The sequence below is a fragment of the Balearica regulorum genome, chromosome 2 (assembly GCF_011004875.1).
Source record: "Balearica regulorum gibbericeps isolate bBalReg1 chromosome 2, bBalReg1.pri, whole genome shotgun sequence".
Taxonomy (NCBI): domain Eukaryota; kingdom Metazoa; phylum Chordata; class Aves; order Gruiformes; family Gruidae; genus Balearica; species Balearica regulorum.
The window spans coordinates 95,384,383-95,410,210 of NC_046185.1; the positions used below are offsets into that span (position 1 = coordinate 95,384,383).

At 43.2% G+C, this 25,828-nt stretch overlaps 1 protein-coding gene across 1 annotated transcript in view; it reads left to right on the forward strand.

Annotated features, from left to right (window-relative positions):
* Positions 1–518: 518 nt before the first annotated feature.
* LY86 (lymphocyte antigen 86) overlaps positions 519–25,828 on the forward strand; it is a 29,527-nt gene continuing 4,217 nt past the window's right edge. The window contains exons 1-3 of the mRNA XM_075744981.1: positions 519–836; positions 17,935–18,021; positions 19,462–19,590. Of these exons, the coding sequence (XP_075601096.1) occupies positions 716–836; positions 17,935–18,021; positions 19,462–19,590 (337 nt within the window). The 5' untranslated portion in view covers positions 519–715. The remainder of the gene's footprint in view (positions 837–17,934; positions 18,022–19,461; positions 19,591–25,828) is intronic.

The window sequence follows — 25,828 nt, forward strand, 5'->3', positions numbered from 1 at the left end:
CACAGAAGGAAAAAAATTAAGTCTAGGTTTGCCTGATTGGGTATACTGTTAAATAGTACATTCCTAAGAACCACTGAACAAAATGAACGTAAGTGCAGTATTTAGCATAGTCAAGCAGAAAGGACTCGTTCCTAAAAGTTTCAAGGCTTGATTATTTGGTGTCAGCTTCATCAGACACACCTCCCTTCCCTCTAGCAGACAGATTTGTTACCAAGAACAACATAGAAACCAAACTGTCTGCCTTGAAAAATTTGGTCTGACTTTGCGTAATTAAGATGGGGCAATTTGGATCACAATGTTTTGCGGCCAGAAGGGCTAAATAAGCCTGTCTGAAGTCTTGACCCAAATGCTTTGACTTCAAAAGAAGAAACTGGCAGTGAGAGAAAAACTAAACAGTTTGCTGCATTGTTCCAGCAGGCACCGAGGCAGGGCTATGCCATGGACTAGGTGTGATTAGCTCATTTGTCATTAGTTTAAACTAACAAGCAGCAGAAAGCAGAAGTCTAAGCACACGGAAATAGCACTCTCCAGTTCTGATTAGCCTCTTGTTTATACCACGTTGTGGTAAGCTAAGGCAGCACTGGCTCACTTAACCCTTCCGCAGATGCGAATGTAGTAACTCCTGACTCTCCCTTGGAGAAAGGAAGGAACACCTCCCTCTACAGAGGGTTAGCAAGAGACAGAAGTAATCCTGCAAACTACCACCACCACCACCATGAAGACATCAAACGTGCTGGTTCTCATCTTAGTCCTGCTTTACATCAATGCCAGCACAGAATGGCCTACGCATACAGTCTGCAAAGAGGACAACTTGGAAATATATTACAAAAGCTGTGGTGAGATTTTTAAAATTTCCATTTTTCTTTTAGCTGGGCAACAAAGTTGTTCTTATGCAGCAAGAGAGGCTTACAAGCCAGGCAAGGAATGGAAGGGTTGCACTGCCAAGTTAGCACTGGGTTTCACAGCTAGAATATTTTCAGTCTTTCAAATATGGTTTGGTTGACACACACACAAATCTAACTGCATTTAGCAAGAAGATAAAGAAGAAATAATGTAACCTAAATTCAGAATAAACAGCTGTCAAAAATCCAGTTCAGCATGAAAGAGATGACTAGGATTTTTATCTTGAAGTTAGGTTAAAAAGAGGAAGACCCTAAATCTTTATCTTTTTTACCCAAGATGACACAGAGTCTTCAATGCACTGATCTGCTGTTTTCCTAGTGTGCGGCGAGGCTGTGGTGATATGCTTTCTGTCCTCCCACTTGGAGTGACAAGGGCCCCAACATGACAGTGGGAAAGGATTCATGTTCTCCCCCATCGCCACCATGCTTAGCAAGATTTCAGCAGCAGCTCTTAACAGAGGCATTTCCCAGTGACCGTAGGGTTTTGTTTGTTCTTTAAATCTGTAGAGAAGAAAAGGAGCAGGCGGCACTGGAATGACTGAAAGTGAATTCACTGAATGGTGCCTGCTTTCCACCTCTTGCTTTGCTGGCCTTGTGCCTCTCCTGTTGTGCTGATGTGCTTTAGAACTGGGACAAAGAGAATTAGATTCACAGACGCCTCATTCATTTTCTGCACGTGATGTGAAAAGCGATTCATGGCAAATGAGCACCCTAGAGTTTGTTTTTCCAATTCATCCTGATACAAAGAGTTTCCTGGGGGGCTTTTTTTCCCCTGTAGCTTTCATGCTGTTTTGCACACCCATTAAAATACAGCCAGTGAGGGACAAGAGAAGTAAATAAATATTTGTAATGCTATTCTTTACTGACCTGCTCCCAGGAGACTAAAGTCAGGCTTCACATTATGAATGGGTCTACTGCATTAGGAAAATATTTAATTAGATATTGCTTTGGCATTACCTTTATTTTAGTAAGGATTCATTGTATAAGTTAATTCTGTTCCCTCAACAGGTCTCAGTTAGCATGAGATGCCTTGACACAGAGGCACAGGCTACAGTTTAAGTCAATTCAAATGATGATGAAAATTGTCTGCTGGGCACGTGTCAGTGAGGCATTGCTTCTTACTATGCACCCCACTGGCCTAGCTAACAAAATGCATTTGTTTAGAGCTTGTGTCACTTATTTTTGGTTTGCCATGCACAGAAAGGTAAGAGGTACATTCATTCAGGAGAATTCACAGCTTGAGATGCACAAGCCAGAAATCATATAGGTCAGGTCCCAACACAGCATGTTTTTCTGTTCTTCTGGGCACAGCCATGGGAGATGAGAAGATCACACATATATGGGAACAATGCAAGAATTAAATCAGATTGCTTGTTTGAAGCTCAATTCCTCACTCCCTTACAGCTCTGGCAGATTTAGTTGTGGCAACACTCACAGTTGCTATCGCAATGTTCTGCCCTGCCTTTTTCCAGAGGCTACCGCACCTGTCGCATTAGACCAGGATGCACCATCTGTATCTCCGCTGACTCAGCTCAGTGTGATAGCTTGCATAAAGCTGAAAAATATAAGGTGTTTTGGGCTGAGCTCAGAAATCTACAGGTGGGGAGGGTAAATCTGAATACACTAGTCTACATTCCCTCCAGAGAAGGCATTGCTCTTACTGAGCTCACTGGCAAGCTCACAACTGTGCCAGAAGTGCTGATCACCCTTTCAGGAGAGGGGAGGCTTTATCCCCACTTCATTTCACTGTAAGACACAACAAGATGGGCAGAACATAGCTTCATTCTTTAGGCATTCTCACCCACGAGGAACAGACACTAGCGCCTAGGTTTGACAAGGCCCTTTCCCAACAGACCTTCTCATGACAACATTGTAATGTCAGCAAGCACAGAGTCAATGCTAGGCAACTGCCCATACTCTCTAGCTGTTTCAGGGGAAGGCTGCCCACAGGTCCCTCCAGTCTCAAAAATCCCCATGGTATTTCCTGCTCCACTGAAGATACCAGAGGATGACATGGTTTTGGAATACAGTGGCCACAGTGAGGTATCTAGTATGAAATCTTGGGTAAGGGATTCCCTCTTGGCTTCAAGAGGGTCAGGATTTCACCTCTATTGTTATTACTACAAACTCTAGGACGTTATCAGTGAACCAGGGTTGAATCAAGTAAATTTAAGGAAGTTGAGATAATTTTAGCCAAGTACTTCACAACTTCATTTCTGGAGCTGAATGCCCTCTATCAACAGGTAGAGGTTTAAGAAGGAGCTAAGTGTTAATTTTTACTTTGCAGTTTATCAGATCCTCTCCTATAAGGCAGTAAAAATCTTACTAAAACCAAAAATATAATGATGATAAAATGGTGATAAATGTAGCAGAGAATCTTAGGTGGATAACTAAGGGATGGGGAAAGCATAGCAATCTCCTGCACCCAGGAGCAAGTCCCAATTCCCTGTTCCAAGCACTTGCTCTAGCTGCATCCTGCCCCTATAATGTGTAAGATACAGACATGCATCAAGCCCCCAGCCTCACTCCATGCTCTGGATCCTTTAAAAGGAACCCCATTCCCATCCAGCCATGTCAGACTAAACGTTCAGTAACCAGGATCCCCAGGGATGCATCAAAAGAAAGGGCTGGACAAGACCCCGTTGATCAATATATTGCACTAGTAAAAAAAAGTCATTTAAAAGAAATCAGACAAAAATCCTCAGCAGCAAGTCCATAGTGAGAAACTTGGGCTGAGACACGGGTGGTCTAAATGTAAAGTAAATAGACAGTAGAGTGCCTCTTCTGTATAACCACAGGAGACATAACACCGAGACAGACTTTAAATAGCAAGACATTTCCCATCAGTGCCACTCTTCCTCCCAGGAAGAGGTGACAAAAACGAAGGAAGGTCTCAAATGACCACAAATCACTTTAGAAACCTGGGCAGGGATACTGAGATAAAAGCAGCCCAGGTTAACATCTCTGAGAAACGAGAACTCTAATTGGCAAGGCTATGCAGGCACATAAAAAGAACCTGCTACACAAATGGCTGATTCCTACCCCTTTTAATTTCACAGTGATTTTTACAGTAATAACACTTTTGATCTTTCCAGCTACATTTTGAAAGGCAATTGTTTAGGAAGGCAACAGTAGTGAAGTGCCCCGAGGAGATTCCAGTGCTATTGCAGTGTCAGTCATCCACCTCAAACTGCAAAGTACGATGCAGTGAGAGACTACAAAAAATATAACTCTTCAACACATTTACCAGCACCTGCTTCCAGACCATTCATGTAAGCCCAATTGTTTTAATTAGCCATGAAAACATTCTTACAATGTAGTGTTCAAATGGGGCCCTCTTCATAGGGTAAAGCAGGTGATCGCTGCTGCAGACACATGAAAAACATAAAACTTGTAAATAAGGGTGCAAAAAGTTTCATATCTGCATATCTACAGATTTAAAAACAATAAAACATATTTAGGGATATGGGTAACCATTTTGCTTTAATTAATTCCTTCTGCTAGACAAAGAAGCAGAGCCCTATGGTCATCTAGAAAGTTTTTATATACCAATGCCTCTTCCTAAAGAGAGCAAAGTCAGGCTGAACTTACGTCCACTGAGCTCCATGACCACTTGTATAACTATGTCACACTTCAAGCAGGGTCATTTCTATAAAGCTTTTTCCTGCCCTACACTGGCACAGTAGGAGAGAGTAGTATTGCCCGCTTCAGTACAGGCTCGCACAGTGCTGCATTTACAGATAGAAAAACTCTCATTTCTTTGGCTTTTCTTTAAACTTGTGAGCTCAGATTTGGATCTCTGTTAAAATGGCCCCTTGAAGTCAACAGGGTTATTCTGGTTTTAGAACCTGCTCAGTTCAGATGCTGCAGTATAGACATTTTCTTATTAAACTCTGCTCTGAGAGAACTTTTCAGTGCTTAAAAAAAGGGGGAAACAGATACTGGTTAGATTACAATTTTCTGATTATTTGTCTGTCCATGCTGAATAGTTTCAGTCTTCTTAGGGCCCACACACACACACTCAGCCCATCATATCCTTTCTCCTACATACTGAGAAATCAAATATACTATTCTCTTAAAAACCTCTTTTTCCTTTTTTAAAAATAGACCTGTAACACCCATCCCTGCTCAATCAGCAATACCAACTTGTAAACAAATCTGTTAAGTTGTCATCATTGTAGCACTAATTTTACAGCACATCACTTTCCATTTTTTATGTCAACCAATGTTAACTAGTCCTTTTTCCTCCCTGGTCACACACTTGCATCCTTTAGTTAAAGGATATCCTTTAGTTAAAGGATATAAGTAATCCGATAGCTTCAATTGGCAAATAAAAGTCTGCAAAAAATTCTCACCTCATACATCTTCAGGGCAAATGTTCTTCTAGACGCTTGGTAAAAGAAGATTCTTTTTTCCATTATTCTTTGTTTTTTGGCAGACAGATTAAGCCAGATGCTTCTCTTGGACTTATTTATTTATTTCCCTCAAGCAGTCTCCAGCAATTGCTTCTGCTTCTAAATTATTTAAATCCACACGACACCAACTCTCCTCTGATCTTTTGTTGCATAGATTGCTAATGGGCAAACAATCAAAGAACTTAAGAATTTAACTTGAAAACATTTTGTTTGTTTGCTCTGTCCAAGCCATCTTAGTGTCATACCTTGCTGCTATACTCATCTGGTATAGCTTACTTATTCCAGGGGGAAGGCCAGATGTTGACATGCATATTTCTGGCACCAGATCCCAACAAACAGAAGCTGTCATCAGAATCAAGGTAGCATAGATATGAGTGCACATGCAAATCTTCTTTTAAAGTTTTGGTCCCTCCATGAATTAAAACTACCTTGTCTGTTTCATTCTCTGCTTCATTAGAGAGGATTAAAACTTTCTTTACCTGTGTGACCTCTTAAGATGGTTCTGATTTAATTTTACCTCTTCTTTCACAGAGGGGAAAGTATTTAGTAAGTTTTAAAATATAAATGGTAAGGAGGAGCAGGAGACAATTTCATACCTCCAAGGTACAAAAAACCCATAAGGTTCAGCATTTAGACTTTGAACCATTTAGCAAAATCAATGTTAATGCTTTCACTGAGACTAGTAGTGGAGAGGATTAACCTCAGTTGAACTTTTCCCACCATGTTTTAAGTTTTCCCCATCTAATTTAGTTCTCAGAGGTTTCCTCACGGTGTTCATCACCAAATCAACGAAGGTCCTGCATCATGGACTGCAAAAGAGGATTGTTTATTTGTGACAGTCCCCCCCACCCCATATCTCCAGCTGCTAAATCTAAACTAATAGATGCATTTTCCACCTGTGGACTTTTGCCATGTCTTCTGTTGTTATACCCACTGAGTCACTAAGGAATCGCAAGCAGGAGGGGTAACAGCCCACAAGGCAAGCCATAGGAAAAGATGTTCTCCCCTTTGGAAACAAATAGAAGAGACATACCTAGAAAACTGTATATTGCAGTACAGTCAAGAAGTACTGTGGGCAAGACAGAACTGTCATTTGCTATTGCACACTAAATTTGAGTGTCCATGGAGGGAGCAGTCTAATACAGTAAACAGGTGAGTCACAGCTATGTTAACAGTTTGATGAAAGTTTGAGATTAGCTTCCTGTAGAAGTTATCAAGAGGCACATTCACTGCATCAAGTCAGGAGCAAGAGCATTGCTAGGCTTTCTTGACATTGCCACACCATCTCATCTAGAGCTGTCATCAAGGCCTCAATAGCTCTGGACTCCACAATGTTTGCAGTTTACCAAAGAAAATAGAGGCAGAAGATCAGGTTCTTGCAGCAATTTAACATCCATCAGCAAAAATATCCAGAATAATCTAAGAAAAATTAACACACCTCAGAAAAATGCAAAAAGCCTTCCGCATTATTGTGTGTTGTATCACTGCACAACTTCAAGGAGGCTTATGGCAACCTAAAACTAGATAGGAACAGTGGGCATCAGAGACAAGATACATAAATACCCTGCACAGAACCACCACGTACCAAATCCAAACCCTCTGATCTATCCCAGATGCTGCTTTTAGACTCAAGAGAGCTTCCAGTTGCCAAAAGCTAGGATCTTTAAAGCTACCACAAATTAATTCAATGCACCAGTTTCCTCTTCACCTGAAGATGGATGGCTCCTGTCAAATGACCAGCAGTGATCGGGCAGGCAGGAGCCCAGCTAGTTTCCTCAGTAGAGGGAGCATGCCATTCCAATTATAGCTTTCTGCCACGCTCCTGTGGTGGATTTCAACCCATCCTGGGATAATGGGAACATTTAGCCCATTTATATGCTGCTGATTACTGTTCTGTATAATCAGCGGTAAAGTCTGCTATCCCAGAGCATGGCATGTATCTAACAGCAGGGCAGTTTCTAGTAATGTTTGGTTCTATTTCTGACACAAGTCCACAAGTCTGTTGTGAATCCCCAATCATACTGGCAAGCATTGATGTCCAGAGATCTCTGTCTCAAGTAGAGCAGTATAAAGAACAATAAAAAAAAACCACACGAAGAGAGATCTGATTAGAAATACAGGCAGTTACTGTATGCATCTTACTCATGCAGTGCGTGGTGTTTTCTTACCAACAGAAGAACAAAGACTTTCTCTCTCTAATACATTCCCTGCTGGGCCCAAATTAACGCAGCATCTTCTTGTTACACTGCTGTAGCTGAAGCTTGCCCTGCCTCCCTTTCTCTCAAGCTAACTAGGACAAATCAGGATTATCAAATACAAATCTGTATGTGCTGTCTCTCAAAGCCAGCATCTTTCAGTTTGGTCTTCTCGAGCAGGCTTAGACAAAGCTCTGTCATACCACACAAAGCACAGAAATCCCCCTTTCCAAATACCACCACTGGCAAAAGGAAGGAAAGTCTCCATGAACCTTCAGACTCTGGGCCTCGCCTCCAGCGCTGGCAAACAGCTCTAACAAGCCTGCTGTCACAAAAGGTGTTTTGGGCAGTGTATTGGGTCTGGCTGAGATGGAGTTAATTCTCCCCACAGCAGCCCTCATGGTGCTGTGCTGTGTATTGGTAGCTAGCAAACTGTTGATAACACACCAGTGTTTTGGCTACTACTGAGCAGCGCCAGCACACATCAAGGCTGTCTTTCCAACATTTCTTTTTCCCCAGCAGCAGGCTGGGGGTGGGCAAGATCTTGGGAGGGGACATAGCTAGGACAGGTGACCCAAACTGACCAAAGGGATATTCCATACCATATGACATCATGCTCAGCAGTAAGAAACTGAGAATAGGGGGAGGAACAGGGCAGGGGCATTCGTTGTTTTTTTTTTACAATGTTTGTCTTCCGGAGTAAGGGGCACGCTTACTGAAGCCCTACTTCCCAGGAAGTGGCTGGACATCGCCTGCTGATGGGAAGTAGAGAATAATCTTTGCTTTTTGCTTTGCTTCCGCGCGCAGCTTTTTGCTTTAGCTACATTAAACTGCCTTTATCTCGAGCCACGAGTTTGAGGTGTTTTTTCTCCATCTTCCTTTCTCCCCTCCCTGCCTTGCTGAGGAGGCGAGTGATAGAGCGGCTCTGGTGGGCACCTGGCCCCCAGCCAGGGTCAACCCATCACAGTCTTTTTTGGCGCCCAACGTGGGGCATGAGAAAATCGAGATAAGGACAGTAATTGGAAGAGGTAACGGGCAAAACATTGAACGTAACTTGAGAGTGATATAGTGGTGAAGGGACTAGAGATAGATTTTGTGTGTAGATTGTCCACTCTTGTTTGGTGTTGTGATAGTGTTGTTTTGATTTTGGTGTGGGGAATTCTTTTTTCTTTGTTGATGTGATTAGTGTTTGTGAAGTTTTGTGTTGAATGTATATTTTAAGGATAATTCTTAAATATGTGATTCACAGAGGTGAGGGGTGGAATGGTTCTCCACCATACCATTTGGTATGGAATGGTTCTCTTCCATACCATTTGTGTCGTGCTCATGCTCCACACACTTTAATACATATATATATTTTATAACCATTTCATTGTATTTACTTCTTATTAACTACTATTTCCAGTCCTTTAACAGATAGATGCTACTCTCCCATTCCATGAGCTTCCTCTGCTCCTCCAGATGTTCATGAACCGGCTATGACTTGGGCCCAATCTGTCAGGACGGGTGTTCAGGTTCAGTTGTTGGGCACCAACACCGGCTTGCTTTGGGCTGTTGTTGCATTCATCTGGCTCCTTGCGAAACTTGCTCTTCGTTGGTTTGGGTCATTCCTTCTACATTACTTCCTAGAAGGTACAACTCACATTACAGATTATTTTACCCCAAGGTTAAATCTCCTTGAGGCACACACCGGGTCTCCCCATCTTTCCGCATTACCCACCAAGTACACCCAGGTCCTTGAGCGAAGACAATCCCAGGAATGGGTTTGCCTTTTCCCATGGGAGGAGCAATCCACACCGCCTTCCCCAGCCACTTTCCCATGTGTACTACAGGGACCTTGTCTCCTCCCACAGTATGTAGGGGTTTTGTTTGGGCAGGACCAGGACGGTTAGCAGATCCTCTGGTATTAATCAGCCAAGTGGCTTCTGCTAAATTTGTATCCCAGTGCTTCCATGCCCCATTAACGTAATGCCCTCAACATAGTCTTTAACAGTCCATTATATCTCTCAATCTTTCCAGAGGCTTGTGGGTAATAGGGGATGTGATACACCCACTCAATGCCGTGTTTCTTTGCCCAAGAGCTTATGACGTTATTTCGAAAATGAGTCCCATTGTCTGATTCAATCCTTTCTGGGGTACCATGTCACCACAAAATTTGCCTTTCAAGGCCTAGGATGGTGTTTCGGGCAGTGGCATGGTTTACAGGAAATGTCTCTAGCCAGCCAGTAGTTGCTTCCACCGTGGTGAGTATGTAGCGCTTGCCTTGGAGTGTTCGTGGCAGTGGCCCAATATAGTCAATCTGCCAGGCCGCGCCATATCAAAAACCCAGCCACCGCCCTCTTATTCCAGGGAGATTTTACTCGTGTCGCTCACTGGATTGCAGCACATATTTCACATTCATGAGTAACTTGTGTGATGGCCTCCATGGTCAGGTCCACCCCTCGCCTCTGTGAATCACATATTTAAGAATTATCATGAATGTATATTTTAAACACAAAACTTCACAAACACTAATCACATCAACAAAGAAAAAAGAATTCCCCACACCAAAATCAAAACAACACTATCACAACACCAAACAAGAGTGGACAATCTACACACAAAATCTACCTCTGGTCCCTTCACCACTATATCACTCTCAAGTTACATTCAATGTTTTGCCCGTTACCTCTTCCAATTACTGTCCTTATCTCGATTTTCTCATGCCCCACGTTGGGCGCCAAAAAGGACTGTGATGGGTTGACCCTGGCTGGGGGCCAGGTGCCCACCAGAGCCGCTCTATCACTTCCCTCTTTCATTAGGGGAGAAAAGTACAACAAAAAAAAACTTATGGGTCGAGATAAGGACAGGGAGAGATCATTCTCTAATTATCATCATGAGCAAAACAGACCGAACTTAGAGAGGGAATTCATCTTGTTTATTACTAAGCAAAACAGAGTAGAGGAATGAGAAATAAAGCCAAATCTTAAAAAACACCTCCCCCCACCCCTCCCATCTTCCCGGGCTCAACTTCACTCCTGGCTTCAACCTCCACCCCCCCCAGCGGCACAGGGGGACGGGGAGTGGGGGTTACGGTCAGTTCATCACGCGGTATTTCTGCTGCTTCTTCATCCTCAGGGGTAGGACTCATCGTTCCCCTGCTCCAGCGTGGGGTCCCTCTCACGGGAGACAGTCCTTCACGACCTTCTCCAACGTGAGTCTCCTCCACGGGGTGCAGACCTTCAGGAGCAAACTGCTCCAGCGTGGGTCCCCCACGGGGTCACAAGTCCTGTCAGCAAACCTGCTCTGGCGTGGGCTCCTCTCTCCACGGATCCACAGGTCCTGCCAGGAGCTTGCTCCAGCGTGGGCTTCCCACGGGGCCACAGCCTCCTTCAGGTGTCTCCACCTGCTCTGTCATGGGGTCCTCCACGGGCTGCAGGTGGAATCGCTACACCCCCTCATCCTCCCTCCATGGGCTGCAGGGGGACAGCCTGCTTCACCATGGTCTTCACCATGGGCTGCAGGGGAATCTTGCTCCAGCGCCTGGAGCACCTCCTCCCCCTCCTTCTGCACTGACCTTGGTGTCTGCAGATGTTCTTACATCTTCTCACTCCTCTCTCTGGCTGCAAAAGCGCTCTCTAACTGTTTTTCTCTTTCTTAAATATGTTATCACAGAGGCGCTGATTGGCTTGGCCTTGGCCAGCGGCGGGTCTGTCTTGGAGCTGGCTGGCATTGGCTCTATCAGACACAGGGGAAGCTTCTAGCAGCTTCTCACAGAAGCCACCCCTGTAGCCCCCCCGCTACCAAAACCTTGCCACACAAACCCAACACAGGCAGAAAAAGGCAGAGAGACTCAAGTCAAGTCTTTGGCAAGGCCGCTTCATGCATGCTGGAGACACTCCCCATCCCCAAACACAACCCTCCTGCTGCAGAGAGCCCCTCACACCTGCTGTCTTTACAGGGGCTTCCCTCAGCTCATCATACCACACAGGTCCTCACCCAGGCCACCAGCAGCTGTATGGCCACAGGTGGCAGCTGGGTAACCTCAGCTGGGTACCAGGCAAATCTCTTCCTCTCTTCTCCATCTGCCATACTTCGCTTGTGGCTGGAGCCCTCCATCCCGCATCTGTTCCTCACACCCCAAATGCTGCTACTATTGCAGTCAGTGCCCCAGCAACACGTTTGGAGAAGCTACCAGCCTTCTGAGTGTACTGTTTCTGAATATTTTCAAATTTGGACATCAGTTATACTCAATGAGTTTTATCTGAAATAGTAAGAGACAAAGTCTTTGTCCTCTATTCAAACTAATTTTGTAAGACACTGGAATTGCCTTGCTCCAAAACTAGTGCCATAAACATAGACCAGTAATGCCTGTGCCTTAGTCTAACCAAACTGCATATAATTACTCTTTGCATTACAAGTGTTCAGTATTCTTGAGAGATGAATGGAAATTATTTAAATATTGCATAAACACTTTTTTAAACCACATTTTAGTTTCTCTTGCTAGCGTTATTGGGTTTGGGGTTTTTTTGGTTATAGATGACAGGCTTCCCTCTACAGCCATGTAAATTTTATCGTCAAGAAGCAGTTATTCACCCCACCATCCATCTCCAAGAGCTTTAGGTTCAAGCAGACCTCAGAGACCACAAGTTGCTAGTCTTATTTGCAAAGGGGAATTCCCACAGTCCATACCCCCAGGACATTAAGGATACATGAACTGTAACCTTCCATGTTTCTTCAACCTCCATGTTGCCTAAGCAAGCCAGAAAGGTACAGGAGATAAAACATATCATGAGTTCTGCAAAGGAGGCCAGAGTGCTTGTCCAAACCAGGCAAAATCCCAGAGCTGGACATGTCTGAGCTGAGTGTCTTGGAATGAAACACCCTCATGGTAAACTAGCCACAGCCAACATGAATCTCACAATTTGTTCAGCTCCTCTCTGACGAGAGGGTCACTCTGCTTCTCCCAGCCATGTCTGAACATGGCAGTGGCATGCAAGGAAGACAGGCCCAAAGGGAAGCTCATCAAACTGAAGGTGCTCAGGGAAATCTAGAAGCACAACTGGAAAACTGCTAATTCAGCCAATGTTTCTTCCTCAGTACCTTATAAGTAGATTCTAGTGTCAAATATAACCTTGAGCATTCAGGTTAATTAATTTAAATAGACATTAAAAGGAAAACATTGAGGGAATACATGAAGTCTGAGATCCCAAACAGTTCCTCATTCTTTTCTTCTTCTTTCATCACCTTGAATGTTTTAAGGACCAATGATTTAATTTTATTAAGAGCTTTGAAGGTGAGGAGTGTTGGGTAATTACTAAATATGTTTCTTCCTTGTGCTAATTTCCAGCTCCTCTAGCACCAGCCTGTCCTTGTATGACCCTAGCCAAGTACAGCTGTGTCAGTCATTCCATTCAATTATGAGGCCTATCTGCTCCTAAATAGTGTTACTTTGAAACAAAGCTTACCAATTTAAAGAGTATTCTCACCACTGCAAGACTTACAGATGTGGACTCTTAGATGCAAAGCTTGCTTGCTACTCCTGTTCACTAGTACCACTGATTTTCATGCTCATATGTAAACAATGTGATTTTTAGAGCAGATTTAGATGAGAGTAAAGCCAGTAGAAGATAGTTAACAAGATGGGGGGGAGGGAGAAAGACAACTAAAAGACAGAAGCTGTTGTACACCAGCCCAGCAAAATTCCTGTAACAGGCGCTTCCCATCTGGCCATGCAATTTCTGTAATGCCCAGTTAGTCATCTAGCAGCTCAGGCTCTGAGGGACATAGCCATAGCAGGTTAGCATATTATCACTCCCAGCTGTCTGCTTCATCTTCCTGCTGGAAATCACCTCCCAGAGCACAGGAGGCTGAACAAACACATGGGGCATAAGGGCTCACAGCCCTGTGGCTTGGTGCGCAACCATGTTCTGCAGGAATGTGAGCTGGTGGCCCCACAACTGCAGTAATGAGGCATGAAAGTGTGTTCCCATCTGTTGTCCCTGTTACTGGGGTAATCATCTCTACCAAAGGTACAAGGCTTGCAGCCAGAACGGTCACATAGATACACCACTGTAAATATGTCCAAGCTAATTTACCTATGAACCTTCTGCCAAGAACAAGAGCAGGAAAAGAAACTCTAGGAAGAGGTAGGGAATTCATCTGAGCTTCTAGGCTGTACTATGCACACCTGCCTAGTCTTCTAGGAAAAAAACAGTCAAATTCATCACTGTGACCACCTCCCAACAGTAAGCTAGGCTGAAATTTTGCACTATGGTGCCACTACAAGTCATATGCAAGGAAAACCAAATACCAAGCCAATATTGCAATAAATCTCCACTAGGGTACCTGGACAAGGGCAAAGTGGGAGGTGGGATGCATGGGGTCAGCTGGCACTATACCACGTAAGGGGTGATCAGTGGTGAGATGCCACGTACTTCCCAAATTTACCTCTCACAAAGCTGGACTGTACTACAGAAACCAGTCTTCAGCGAGAGCTGTACGTTCAGTGCTAAATACAGTTGAGAACTCAGGATTAGCCACAGCATCAAATTCAAACAACAGGTCTAAGATCTTAGAATGCATTGATTGTTTACAAAAGCCAAAGACTTGCCTCTTTCTCACAGCAGTTGCCTGAAAGATTTAGAACTGTCTGGAGCAAAACTTCAGTCAAAATCCTGCTCCTGGGCACCTTCATGCTAGCTGCAAATATGTTGCAGCCCAAGCCCTTCTCACACAGATACACAGACAAAAAATGCCCTTTGGTCCCTCCCTCCCCGCCTCCCCAGTAATCAGATTTTCAATGATAAACCTCAAGGTGTTTGCAAAATTTCCAGCAACATTTTAAGCGCTGGTAAAATATCAAAGCTGAACTGGAAAAGCAAAACTCTGCAACCAGTTGAAGAGTTTCTAGTTTTAATTATGGAAGAGGGAGCAGATTGAAGGGAGTGGGTGGAGGGAAGTCTGGGAACATACAGTACTGAGCAGCATAAAATGTTGCAGGGAAGTGGAAGGCTGAAGGGCAGCCCCACGTATTTTAGAGATTTAATGGTAAATGTTATTGCTCTGCACATGTGAAAGACATAACATGTATTTTTTTCACTCTAACCAGCTCACTTCAGATTGAAGCAAACAAGGAAGAATAAGTATTAAAACTCCATGAGACACACATAGTGACTCACAGTTGTGCATCTGAAATGAAACACAAAAATGGCAATTGCCTCGAGTTGTTTTTGCCACATGAGGGACTCCTCAACATTTAAAGAAAGAGGGGTATGGCACACTATTGTTCATAGTGCACAGCTGAATTTACAGACATCTTCACTTATTAAATGGTTAAACCCCACTATTTTCTTTAATATCCTTTTAGCAGAAACCTTTATGCCTATGTATTTTGGAATCCAGACTCCCTGGCACCACAGCTTTAGCAACACAGCCATCCTTTCCATTGATTTCAGCAGGCGGCCCCCACGTACATCACGATATCTAAGATGTTGGATTGCAAAGTCATAGCCTGAATTTCCACAGGGAGATGGTCAGGAAATTAATTGGGGTTTCTTTTGCCAACGGAAGAGTTTACATTTCTCAGCAACGGAGTAACAACACAAAATCCAAGTGCTCTAATTCACAAATTTTGCTGTAATTTCTCATGTGAGTGCTTCCATGCTCTCTTCCTCTCTGGGGAAGAGACACCACTTCTCAGAATACACCCGAGTCTTATGCTGCATCACTAGCAGTGCAGTAGAAGACACTCATGGCCACAATGCACCATGAAATATGTCATCTGGCAAAAGAGCTCAAACCATAGAAAAAAACCCAAAACCAAACAGGCATGAAACACCCAAACTAAAACAACCCTGAGGTCAGGTTCACTGTAAACAAGCCTATGCTTTCCAGAGAAGCTTGGTTTCATGAACATCCCCTTTCGATCCAAACAGTTATTGATGAGAAATTTTGGAGATAGAAGTTGGATTTCTAGTTCAATACCATGATTTAATTTGCTGACTAAAGCACAGTCTAGTCTCTTTGAGAAGCGCATCATATATGTTCCAGTGCCATTTTTGACCGTAACTCCCTCTTGAAATTACATAACTGACAAATTTTAGTCATTAGAGAATCAGTACTGTTTGTAGGCATCAGTGCCCAAGTTGTTCTGAATCTGAGCAGCTGCTTCCTGAACCTTATCATCACACCACACACAAAACAGAAACGAGAGGAGCTTTTGCAGAAGTCCAGAGGAAAGCGGAAACCAAGCCCTAAGAGGTCGTAGAGGCCAGAGGGGAAGCAGACATAACGGTTCTGGAGGAAAAAAAAAAAAAAATAAAAGAAGAGAAAAAAAAAGAGAAGTTTGACACACTTTCCGGCTGGAGCAGGAAACTGCTCTCCTACCTGATTGCAACAACTTCTGAAGCTACAGTAACAAAGCAAGAACCAACAGGAATATGGAAGGAGAAAAGACAACCCTCTGACTCTTGTCACACTTGAGTAGACTCCAGGCACCAACTTTCTGTCCCAAGCAGATCATGCAACTGCAGAGACTGCTTTAGTGGTACAGAGGACAAAATCCAGTACAGGGAACTCAGAGCTGTAGGAAATACCAGTGACTTATCTCCCTCCTTTAAAGGGGTATTTTAATTTATCAGAACTTCAGACCTTTGCTACAGCTGTGGGGCACTGCTGCAAAAAATAGGGTCAGACTATACAGATGACACTTGTGACTCAAGTTTCACCACAGCATTAAAGGAATATTCTCCCAGCCTGTTATTTTGAATTCAGCAAGAAGATTACCTCAAGCAACAATAATTTAGAAACAGAATTCAATTCCCAAGTCTATATTTTGTCACCGTATAAACCGAGGACCCTACGGCTGCCTCTATATGTGCTACAATCACTTCTCTGGTTTCCACAGAGAAGGAAGCTGGATGCACAGGCTGGCTGGAAAGCCACCGTGAAGGACAATCCTACGCCTAAAACAGGCCTTGAGGCTCAAGATGATATGCTGCCGAACTGACCAAAACTTTCACCTCCAGCCACGGCTCTAGAAAACACTTGCACATGCTGTTGGTTGCAGCAGCTGAACCGTCAGTTGCTCCTGCCAGCTGTTACCAGGGAATGACACGTTAAATAGCACGGAGTCTCATGGAGGCTAGCAAGGAAGAAGGCGAAAGTAGGGGGAAAGCAATTATATTTGTACAAGAGTTTTGGAGCTTGATGATGCAGAGGAAGGCATACCGCAGGAACTGGCAAGAGCCACGTTCATGTCAGTAATCAGCTGTGGGGCTCCCTTTGAACTCAGCTCTGTTAAAGTCTCACAGAAAGGGAGAAATATAGAATACTTCCTGGGTTAGAAATATCAGAGGATGGTGGAACTCCGCATGAAATACTGCAGGATCTCAGTTACACAATTTTATTTTCATTTTTGGCTCTTGTGAGACACACACACACACACACACCCCCAGAGTACTGCGTCCAGCTCTGGGGACCCCAGTACAGGAGAGACATGGAGCTGTTGGAGCAAGTCCAGAGGAGGGCCACGAATTTGATCAGAGGGCTGGAGCACCTCTCCTATGAGGACAGGCTGAGAGAGTTGGGATTGTTCAGCCTGGAGAAGAGAAGGCTCCAGGGAGATCTAATTGCAGCTTACCAGTACCTGAAGGGGCCTACAGGAAATCCAGGGGGGGACTGTTTATCAGGGAGTATAGTGACAAGACAAGGGGTAATGGGTTCAAGCTGAAGGAGGGTCGATTTAGATTAGATGTTAGAAAGAAATTCTTTCCTGTGAGGGTGGCGAGGCACTGGAACAGGTTGCCCAGAGAGGTTGTGGAGGCCCCCTCCCTGGAAGTGTTTAAGACCAGGTTGGATGAGGCTTTTGGGCCTGGTCAAGTGGAGAGTGTCCCTGCCCACAGCAGCGGGGTTGGAAGTAGATGGTCTTTAAGGTCCCTTCCAACCCAAACCATTTTATGATTTTTGGACTTTTCATCCCACTTCAGGATTCAGTTTCCCACACAGCCTTGCCAAGGCATCTTGTGATACAAATTAATTTTAAAAAGTCATCATAACCAATTGCTCATCAGTACTGAAGAAGGTATGACAACACACAGAGCCTAGGAAGAGCAACTGTGCTAAGACTTCACTGTTGAATAAGTATTGACTATCTACCATCGTGGGAAACTTGCTTTCCCTGAACTTGACTCATTTTTCCACACAGTAGGTTTTAGGCCACATATAGGCTATCATCTGAGTGTGCTTCAGACTGAAATGGCAGGAATAACAGAAGTAGCTATTAAACATAGGGTATGGGAGCTTTGAGCACATCTTAGAGAATTCCTAAAGAACATGTAATCTGTTTTTTATAACACTTCTATATTTTATTGTTTTCTTCTATACAGTCACTATTTCATTAAAAATACAACTTGTTACCCACTGCTTTCTGTCTCCAAACAGATCCCCAGCAAGATTTTGCTTTCAGCATTGATCATTGCTCCGATATCACAACCCACACCTTTAACATCAGAGCTGCAATGGTCTTAAGTAAGTGAACTGCTATTTTCTCATGCTATAAACAGGTAATTCCTGTGTGAGTGCTGGTATTAAGAAATAAGCAAGGGTGACAACCTCCTGTAAAATATAGATGGGCTTCATGTCTGAGACATTTCAAAACCTGTGTGAGGCTACAGAAATGTCTGTTATCAGCTCTGTCTCAGACTACATGTACCACCCTAAGCAGGTCATGTCACTCAGCCCCATTCCTCTCCTACCCTTCATCCGTACACATGGATAGCTAACATGAGCTAGAGCTTGTCTTCACAGCTAAGTCTTCTGGGGAGAGTCTTGTTGAATGAGACAGCTACAGCACCCAGACTGTTGTGTCAGCACCAACTGTGCTTACCAAATCACCAAGGCTGACCCTTGCAGGTAGAAGGCTGAACTAAGGGACTCTGACAGAGTAAGGAGAGTTTATCTCCCCACCCTTCCTGGGCATGCAAAAAGCATGCTGGGGAGCAGTGGGGATCCAGAGTGCTGCAGGAATGCTAGCCTGAGGCAACACAGTCCTGCCATTAGCTCATCACCTGAAATTACACCCTCCAGCACTTGACTGATCAGTGATAAAAGGTCAAAAGCAGAACTACATTTGAGCTAATGGGCTGGGCGCACAAGTTAATATTAACCATAGCTTGACTTGTGATCCTTACACAGGAAAGCCACCACCTTCTTGCAACACCATTGGCTCTAGAACCTCTACTACTAGAGCATAAACATGAGACCACTGGCGCTGAAAATAAGTTTTTGTGCAAAGTGTCTTTTAGCACTTGGGAATGCATCCTTGCATGCAAGAGGTCTCCCTTCTGTGAGACATGCTGCCCTTTTGCCTGGAGAACACCAGTTTTCAGGTAGCTGCAAAGTTAAACAAGCCTGCAAAAAAAAAAATCACATTACAGGCAGTTCCAAATACTTTTCCAACAACTCAGAGTACAGGACCTCGCTCTAAATCCACCAGCCTCACTGGCTCTATCCGTATTAGGAAGGCAGGAACAAGCAGGCAAAATCCCAGCACTGCCAAGCTGCTATGCTGGTCTCTGGCACATGCCAGCTACTGTTTTCCCAGGCAGCAGGTACATGCAGCTCCTAGGGGCCCATTTGATATAGTACCTCTGCTAAAGACAGTAGGGAAGAAAGAGTTTAGGTGTACAGACACAAGCTTTTACTATGCCTATTGGCCTCAGGGTCAGAGAGTGGTCATGAGCACGGTTTATTTAACAATAAAGTTATATGCTATATTATATCCTCTGTTATATACCTTAAGAGACTTAGAGACCTGTTCATGAAGCATGGATTTCTGTGTATCAGGAGTTCTCAGTGAAAACATTTGATGGCTTAAACAGAGGGGAAAAAATTGGAATCTTTTTAAAAATAAAATAAACCTCTTTACCCTCGCACTTTCTCTGAGCTCTCTCTCTGCTTTGTGTGTAGGACACAGCATCAAGGAACTGTACGTCAAGCTTAACCTGATCATAAATGGGAAGACCGTCTTAACCTACTCGGAGACACTTTGTGAGCCGGGTCTTTCTAAGCTTATTTTCTGTGGAAAGAAGAAAGGAGGTAATTTAGGTAGCACTCTAAGTGTTTGATGGCTACTGAATACTCCAAGCAGGATGCACCCACTGTGCTGTTGAATGCACCAATACATTGTAATGTTCTGTTTACTTCAACAGCACATTAATGGATGACAGAAACACAGTGGGACAGACACTTTAATTTCAGAGCCTGCTTTTAGTCCTAACCTGTTTGCTTGCTTTTCTTTTAATCACAGAACATTGCACACACATGGGATAAAAAAATAACTGTCCATAAAAAATAACTGTGGTAATGTGACCCCATCCAACAAGAGAGGTTCATAAACTTTATTTATAGCCACATGGCTGTCATGTGAGCAAGAAGTATTATAGAACTGGCCTTTATTTTTGTCAAAGAAATGGCTGAGCAAACAAACAAGCTGTTCTGAACACGTTCTTCACTATTAAGCAAGTAACACTTCCTGTCTTTAAAGGCAGTTCTTAACTCTAAGAGGAATTATGCTTAAATAGGGATATTTGGACTAAGATACTACTTGGTACCATCTATGGTTTACGTCTTGTTTCTGCTCAACACATGCCTATGCAGCAGTCAGATTTCAGTTCATGCCAGTCAAACTGCTAACAGACTTACACTAGTTGGTTTACAGTGGCATTAGCTGCCCCCAGAAAGCAGGCATCTTTGGTCCAAGGTGAGCCTGGGCACCTCAAGGTCCCTTCTGCCACAGCCCAGGCAGTACGAAGCTAGCCATGGTGTGCCTCTGGACTGTAATATCCGTGTATCTCAAAAGGTTATTTGAAATCCCTTTTACACCACGATCATCTCTTCGTGAAAGGAGATCTGCACAGAAAGTTTCAGAGTTGTTAGAGCACTAGTTAATTTCAGAAGCTCTACTTTCCTTCCATTCATTTGGATCTCCATCCTGATAACACTGCAGTAATTCATGTGCAAGGGCTATGAGTTTAAAGACCATGAACAGTGCTACTGCTAAGACAGCCCCTGGAAAATTACTAAGACATTTCACACAGCATGGAAATATCACAAAGAATAATAGAGAAATGCTGCATGAGCAAGCAATTATGTAAATCCTGTAAGCCAGATAGAAAAAAATTAAATTCAGAGGTTTCTTCAATTGTGTGTTGAATTACAAGGGGAAAACACCACCCACAGATCTACTGAAAACTATCTTATTCTGACGAAGTACTAAATAACATCCTTTAAAGAATACATTAAGGAGAAATGGAGTCAGTCCTGAGCTGAGCACAAAATGTTGTTCACACATTAAGCAAAGCCAAAACCTCCTGGGGTTTCCAAATCCCTTTAGACAGGTGATTGCCTCTACTAATTGAAGCACATTATGATATAAAACCATAGTTGATTGTTTATATAATACTGTATATCTTCATTTAGAAGCATCCCTAAAAGTTAGTGCAAGGACCTCTGCCGCACACTTTTTAATCCACACCCTCTTGTTCAGTAGTTGTTTTTGTTTAGTAATTAAAATCACAGTGGGAAAGAAGTGAGCTTTCTCAGACTAAGGTTCAAACTGAAAATGTAGTATTTCTTAATTATTTGATTCTAAGCCATGTTTTAGGACACAGAATTGAACTGAAGACCAGTTTGAGGCAATTCAGCACAGCCATAATTTACCATATTATCACAGCTCTAAGTCTGACCCAATACCTATGCAGGTAGGACAACATTGTGAATGGCCAAGTATGCAGCCTAGCAAAGGCACAGAGGAGCAGATAGCCCTTTCAACTGAAGCTTTTCATGCTGATCCCCTTTTTCCCCTGTTGTACAGGCAACATTTCCAACATCTGGCCAGACCTGACCTGAGTTTAAATATAGTTTCACACAGAATTTGCTTGCATTCCACAAGAACGCCAGAAATTGCCTGTTCCTCCCTCTCCCAAAATGAGACAGAATGTAGCTCTGCTACAGGCTTTGTTGGTCCACTCACTCATATGGACAAGCAGAGCAGAAGTTACAAGGAAGAGAGACTTAGAGCTGATGTGGCAAAGGCTTGCATGTTTGGTGGTATTTTGGTTTCATTTTTTCCTTTGTTCTCTTATAATGCTACAGTTTTGTCATGACTGAAAATACTTTAGGAAATTTAATATAGCTGGAGGTTTCATGTTCATCATAATCATACAGTATTTACATTAATCAAACATCACATCTGGCACTGCTCACTGGGATTCCTAAACAGGATTCCAAGATCTTTTTCTTTGAGCTCTACAACTGTTGTGAAGTCGCTAGCTCAAAGATTGCAAGGAAATGGGCCATTGTCCATTTAAGAACAACAACAACAAAAACGGCTAAATTCTTTGTGGCATAACATGAACTCAACTCTTCCTCTTTAGTAGAAAGTGTTGGTTATTCCCCATTTCCTCCAAAGAGTATAGTTACATAAGATTTAACTGGTTTCCTAATGCATTCACTAAAAATCAGAGAAAAAGACCTCCCAGGGTAGTCTTTAGCAATGTGCCAACCACAACTTATAGGCTTAAACAAAACTCCCTGACAAAAAGACAGTTGCATCCTCTGCAAGTTTTCTTTCAGTCTCAATTGATAAAGGCACCATCAGAGAACTTGTACACACTTGTGCACACTCCCAAACCATAGAGAAAAAACAACTTGCTTCAGACCTCCATTCTTTACATTATTGCCTCTTTTGGTAGGTGTTACAGTGAACAAGTTTCTAAAATCGTATTTGTGAATAAAAGTGGAGAACATGGTATAAGTTACAGAACTGGGTATCACATTGAGATTTTAGATACATTTTTCTGAGAAAGCAGCCACTCCACAAAGCTAGGTCTTCGGGCTGATATACAATGCTGTCTTGCTTAGCCCCTTCATCTCACTTTTTCCTCCCCAGTAAAGGGAGTGGATGTTTCTCATCCAGCTATGTATTTATATACATTTTTCTCACTCAACTATACATCTAAAGCTGGCAGTTATCCATATTATTCCTGCATCCCTAAAACTCACAGAAGTTGTGTGTCAGTTGCATGGGTGCAAGATCATGTCCTAGAAGAACTCCAACAAGGAGCATTTAAGTTCTAAAAAGATTTAAAACAGAAAAAGGAAGAGGTGGGTGCAGATGTACAGGGCCTTTATATAGTACAAGAGTGTGAGAACGTTTAGAGATTTGCAGTGCAAGAAAGATTTGAGAAAGAGGAGTGAGAATTTCATTATAGGTGTTTTGTCAGGAATGAGAGGCATCTTCACAATAAATGATAACTAGTAACTTGAAGTAATCCTCAGGAAGTTCTTATACATTCAAAAGCTCTGCTTCAGACTGGAAGCTACTAGAGGCCTGCTCCCTGGCAGGGAAGAGGACTAAGTTACTTCTGGTAGAAACAACAGTGAAAAGCTGCTACACCAAATACAATATTACCTTGAATCAGTGGTACATTAGAAGTGTTTTCCAGGATGCTCTATAGAAATCGCCTTCAGTTAAGTCTTTAAGAAAAAGGGCTGAAAATGGAAGGTGGACTGAAAGTACGTCACTGATGACAGCATGCTTGACATACCACAAACTTACCAGCGGACCAATAAAGACGGGAATTTTTAATTGGAGAAATGCACTCGTGATTTATGCTGTTCCCAATGTTCATATGTTTTTTGAAACTACATCTGGGCTTCCTCTAAAAACACCACAGAATTCTTTCAATGAGCTAGGCTCAGTGTTTCTGACAGTTACACTTACTGCAGCAGACACGTTCATCCTCTTTCTATGGAGGAATGTAAAAATGTATGAATGTGGAGAAAGATATATGAGCATATAAAGGATGCTATGATAAACTACAATCCTTGGAGGATGTTTACGCTTCTGGAATTATAGCAGAAATCCTTATGTGATGGGAACATTGAATGGGCTTGAAAACCCTGATCCAGTCAGCATAGGTACTGAAGAGGTTGCCATGGTCCAAAGTGAATATGAATGATAAAATTCAGCAGAGCTATAGATCCATATTATTTCCTGGCAGGTCTCAAGTAGCTGAAAGTGAAAGCTGCCCTTGTTTTCCTACTCAAGCAGGGCCACCTACAGCCAGTTGCCCAGGACTGTGTCCAGGCAGGGTTTTTGAAGACTCCACAACCTCTCTGGGCAACCTCTGCCAATGCTCAGTCACTATCACAGTAAAAAAAAGTCTTTCCTGATGTTCAGGAGAAACCTTTTGGTTTCAGTTTGTGCCCACTACTTCTTATTCTGTCACTGGGCACTACTATGAAGACCCTGGCTCCATCCTCTTTACCCTTCAAGTATTTGTTTATATTGATGTGCTCTTTCCTAAACTTTCTGCTCTCTAGGCTGAACAGTCCCAGCTCCCTCAGCCTCTCCTCGTTGGTGAAATGTTCTAATCCCTTAATCATATCAGTGGCTCTTTGCTGGACTCTCTCTAGTAGCTCCATATGATTAATAACTGTGAACCACTGCAAGACCCCTGGTTAGAAAGAGCTGAATAAGGGCAGTGCTGAAGCATAAAGCAGTAGACCTGGACCTCAAACTGGGCACACAGCACCTAGCCCCACAGTTGAAGGCCCCCTAAAAGATAGTACAGCCCATGAGAGTGACTCCATTGATTAGCGAGCAAAGGCATAGCTACCACACCTCAGAGCAATCATGGAAAACTTCTCAGAAAAGGCTGAGGCAGAGCCTTAAAACTGTATTCATCTAGCTCTGATGCAGTCATTACTTTGTCACAGTAAAGTGGGCAGGGAGGGGAATAGCTTCTACCTACACTGAAGGAGAGATTAGCATTGCCATCATTTCAGAAGCAAATTTATGGCCTGACAACTCCTACTTCATTTTAAAATATAGGCTTTGCAAAACTTGAGCACTATATCTGTATGTTTAGATTCTGGATGGCTTTCCAACAGCCTAGGTGAGACCCTAACAAGTCACACGATCCAAGAGGAGTTTCCATGTCCCTGTGAAGGACTCTGGGGAAGGGTGATTGTTCACAGCCCAGTTTCCCCTCCACTCTCCCCTGCTGCCATCCAAGATTTGCTAGGCTCAGAGTTGACTGAAGGAGAGACAGTCAAACAAGGCTTTCTACTGAATGAAAGGACACAAACCATGGTCCACACCATCCTGAGGGCACAGCTCACAATCTGGCTTAGCACACATACATCTCAAGTCCCAAGGGAGCCACTTGTCACTCAAGCCACCCAGTGCCTTTAACTCCTATTTAGACTCTAGTAAAGTTGTGAACTGAGAAGTGGGCTGTACTGTATTTTTAAAATTCTTGAGTCACCGCTCTCTGTGGTAGAGATGTGTCAGACTCCAGGGCTCTTGCTTCGTGCACAGAAGCAAGCAGTGATAGTAACAGCTCTTTGAAAAGGAAAAGACTTCTTGGTGTCCAGGTCAAGTAGCCAGGGATGCAGAAAGGAATGAATACAGTATGAGTTCTGCAGCATAGTTGATCAGTTTGAGAGTGACAAGCCAAAAACATACTTGTTCTACTCTGTTTGGTATTAGGTTTTTCAGGGCAACACTGAGAAGTTCTGCATCTTCTCTACCTCCCATTATCATCAGGACATTTAACAAACGCCTCATTAATGCAAAGGTTTAGAACATTGGTGATATCTCAGGTTTCTCCTACTCTTTTCTGAGTTTATCTTATAGTCATGATTCTTTCATATAAGTTTGTTACAAGGCATTGACTAACATTTCATAGCATGCGTGGGGAAGACCTTCTGCAGACTCTTTTCCAAGTGGAATACCTACTGCATGGTGGGATGGACCATATGACAAACATGTTACAAACCTTTTGTCCAACCTTTCACAAGCAACAGTTTAAACCAGCACAGCAAGACTGGACTAAAACAACGAGCATCAAGATGCCAGCACATACTCGTATAAATATGATCAAACACTCCTCTGTCACTGTCAAAGTAAAGACTATTTCATGATACCTACAAAAGAGAAACAGTTCTTAGACTTTTCCACAACTTGTGGGAGGCAAGTTGTGCAAGAAATTCTGAAATACTGAAACATCTACAAATTTTATTTTCAGTCAAGTCTGCACAGTTTGGCCCAGTAAGCTATGAAAAAGTAGGAGGAACTGCAGAACAGCATGCTAATTCTGTCCATTAATGCCAAAGTTGCCCTTTCTTCAACAGCAAAGAGCAAGCATGCCTTGCAATTAAGGAGATGAGGATTGGAAGGTGGAACTCCTGGGCTCTATTCCAGTCACCAACACAATTTTTGATGGCTTTAGCACATCATGTAGCTTCATTGTGAATGCACCCTCAG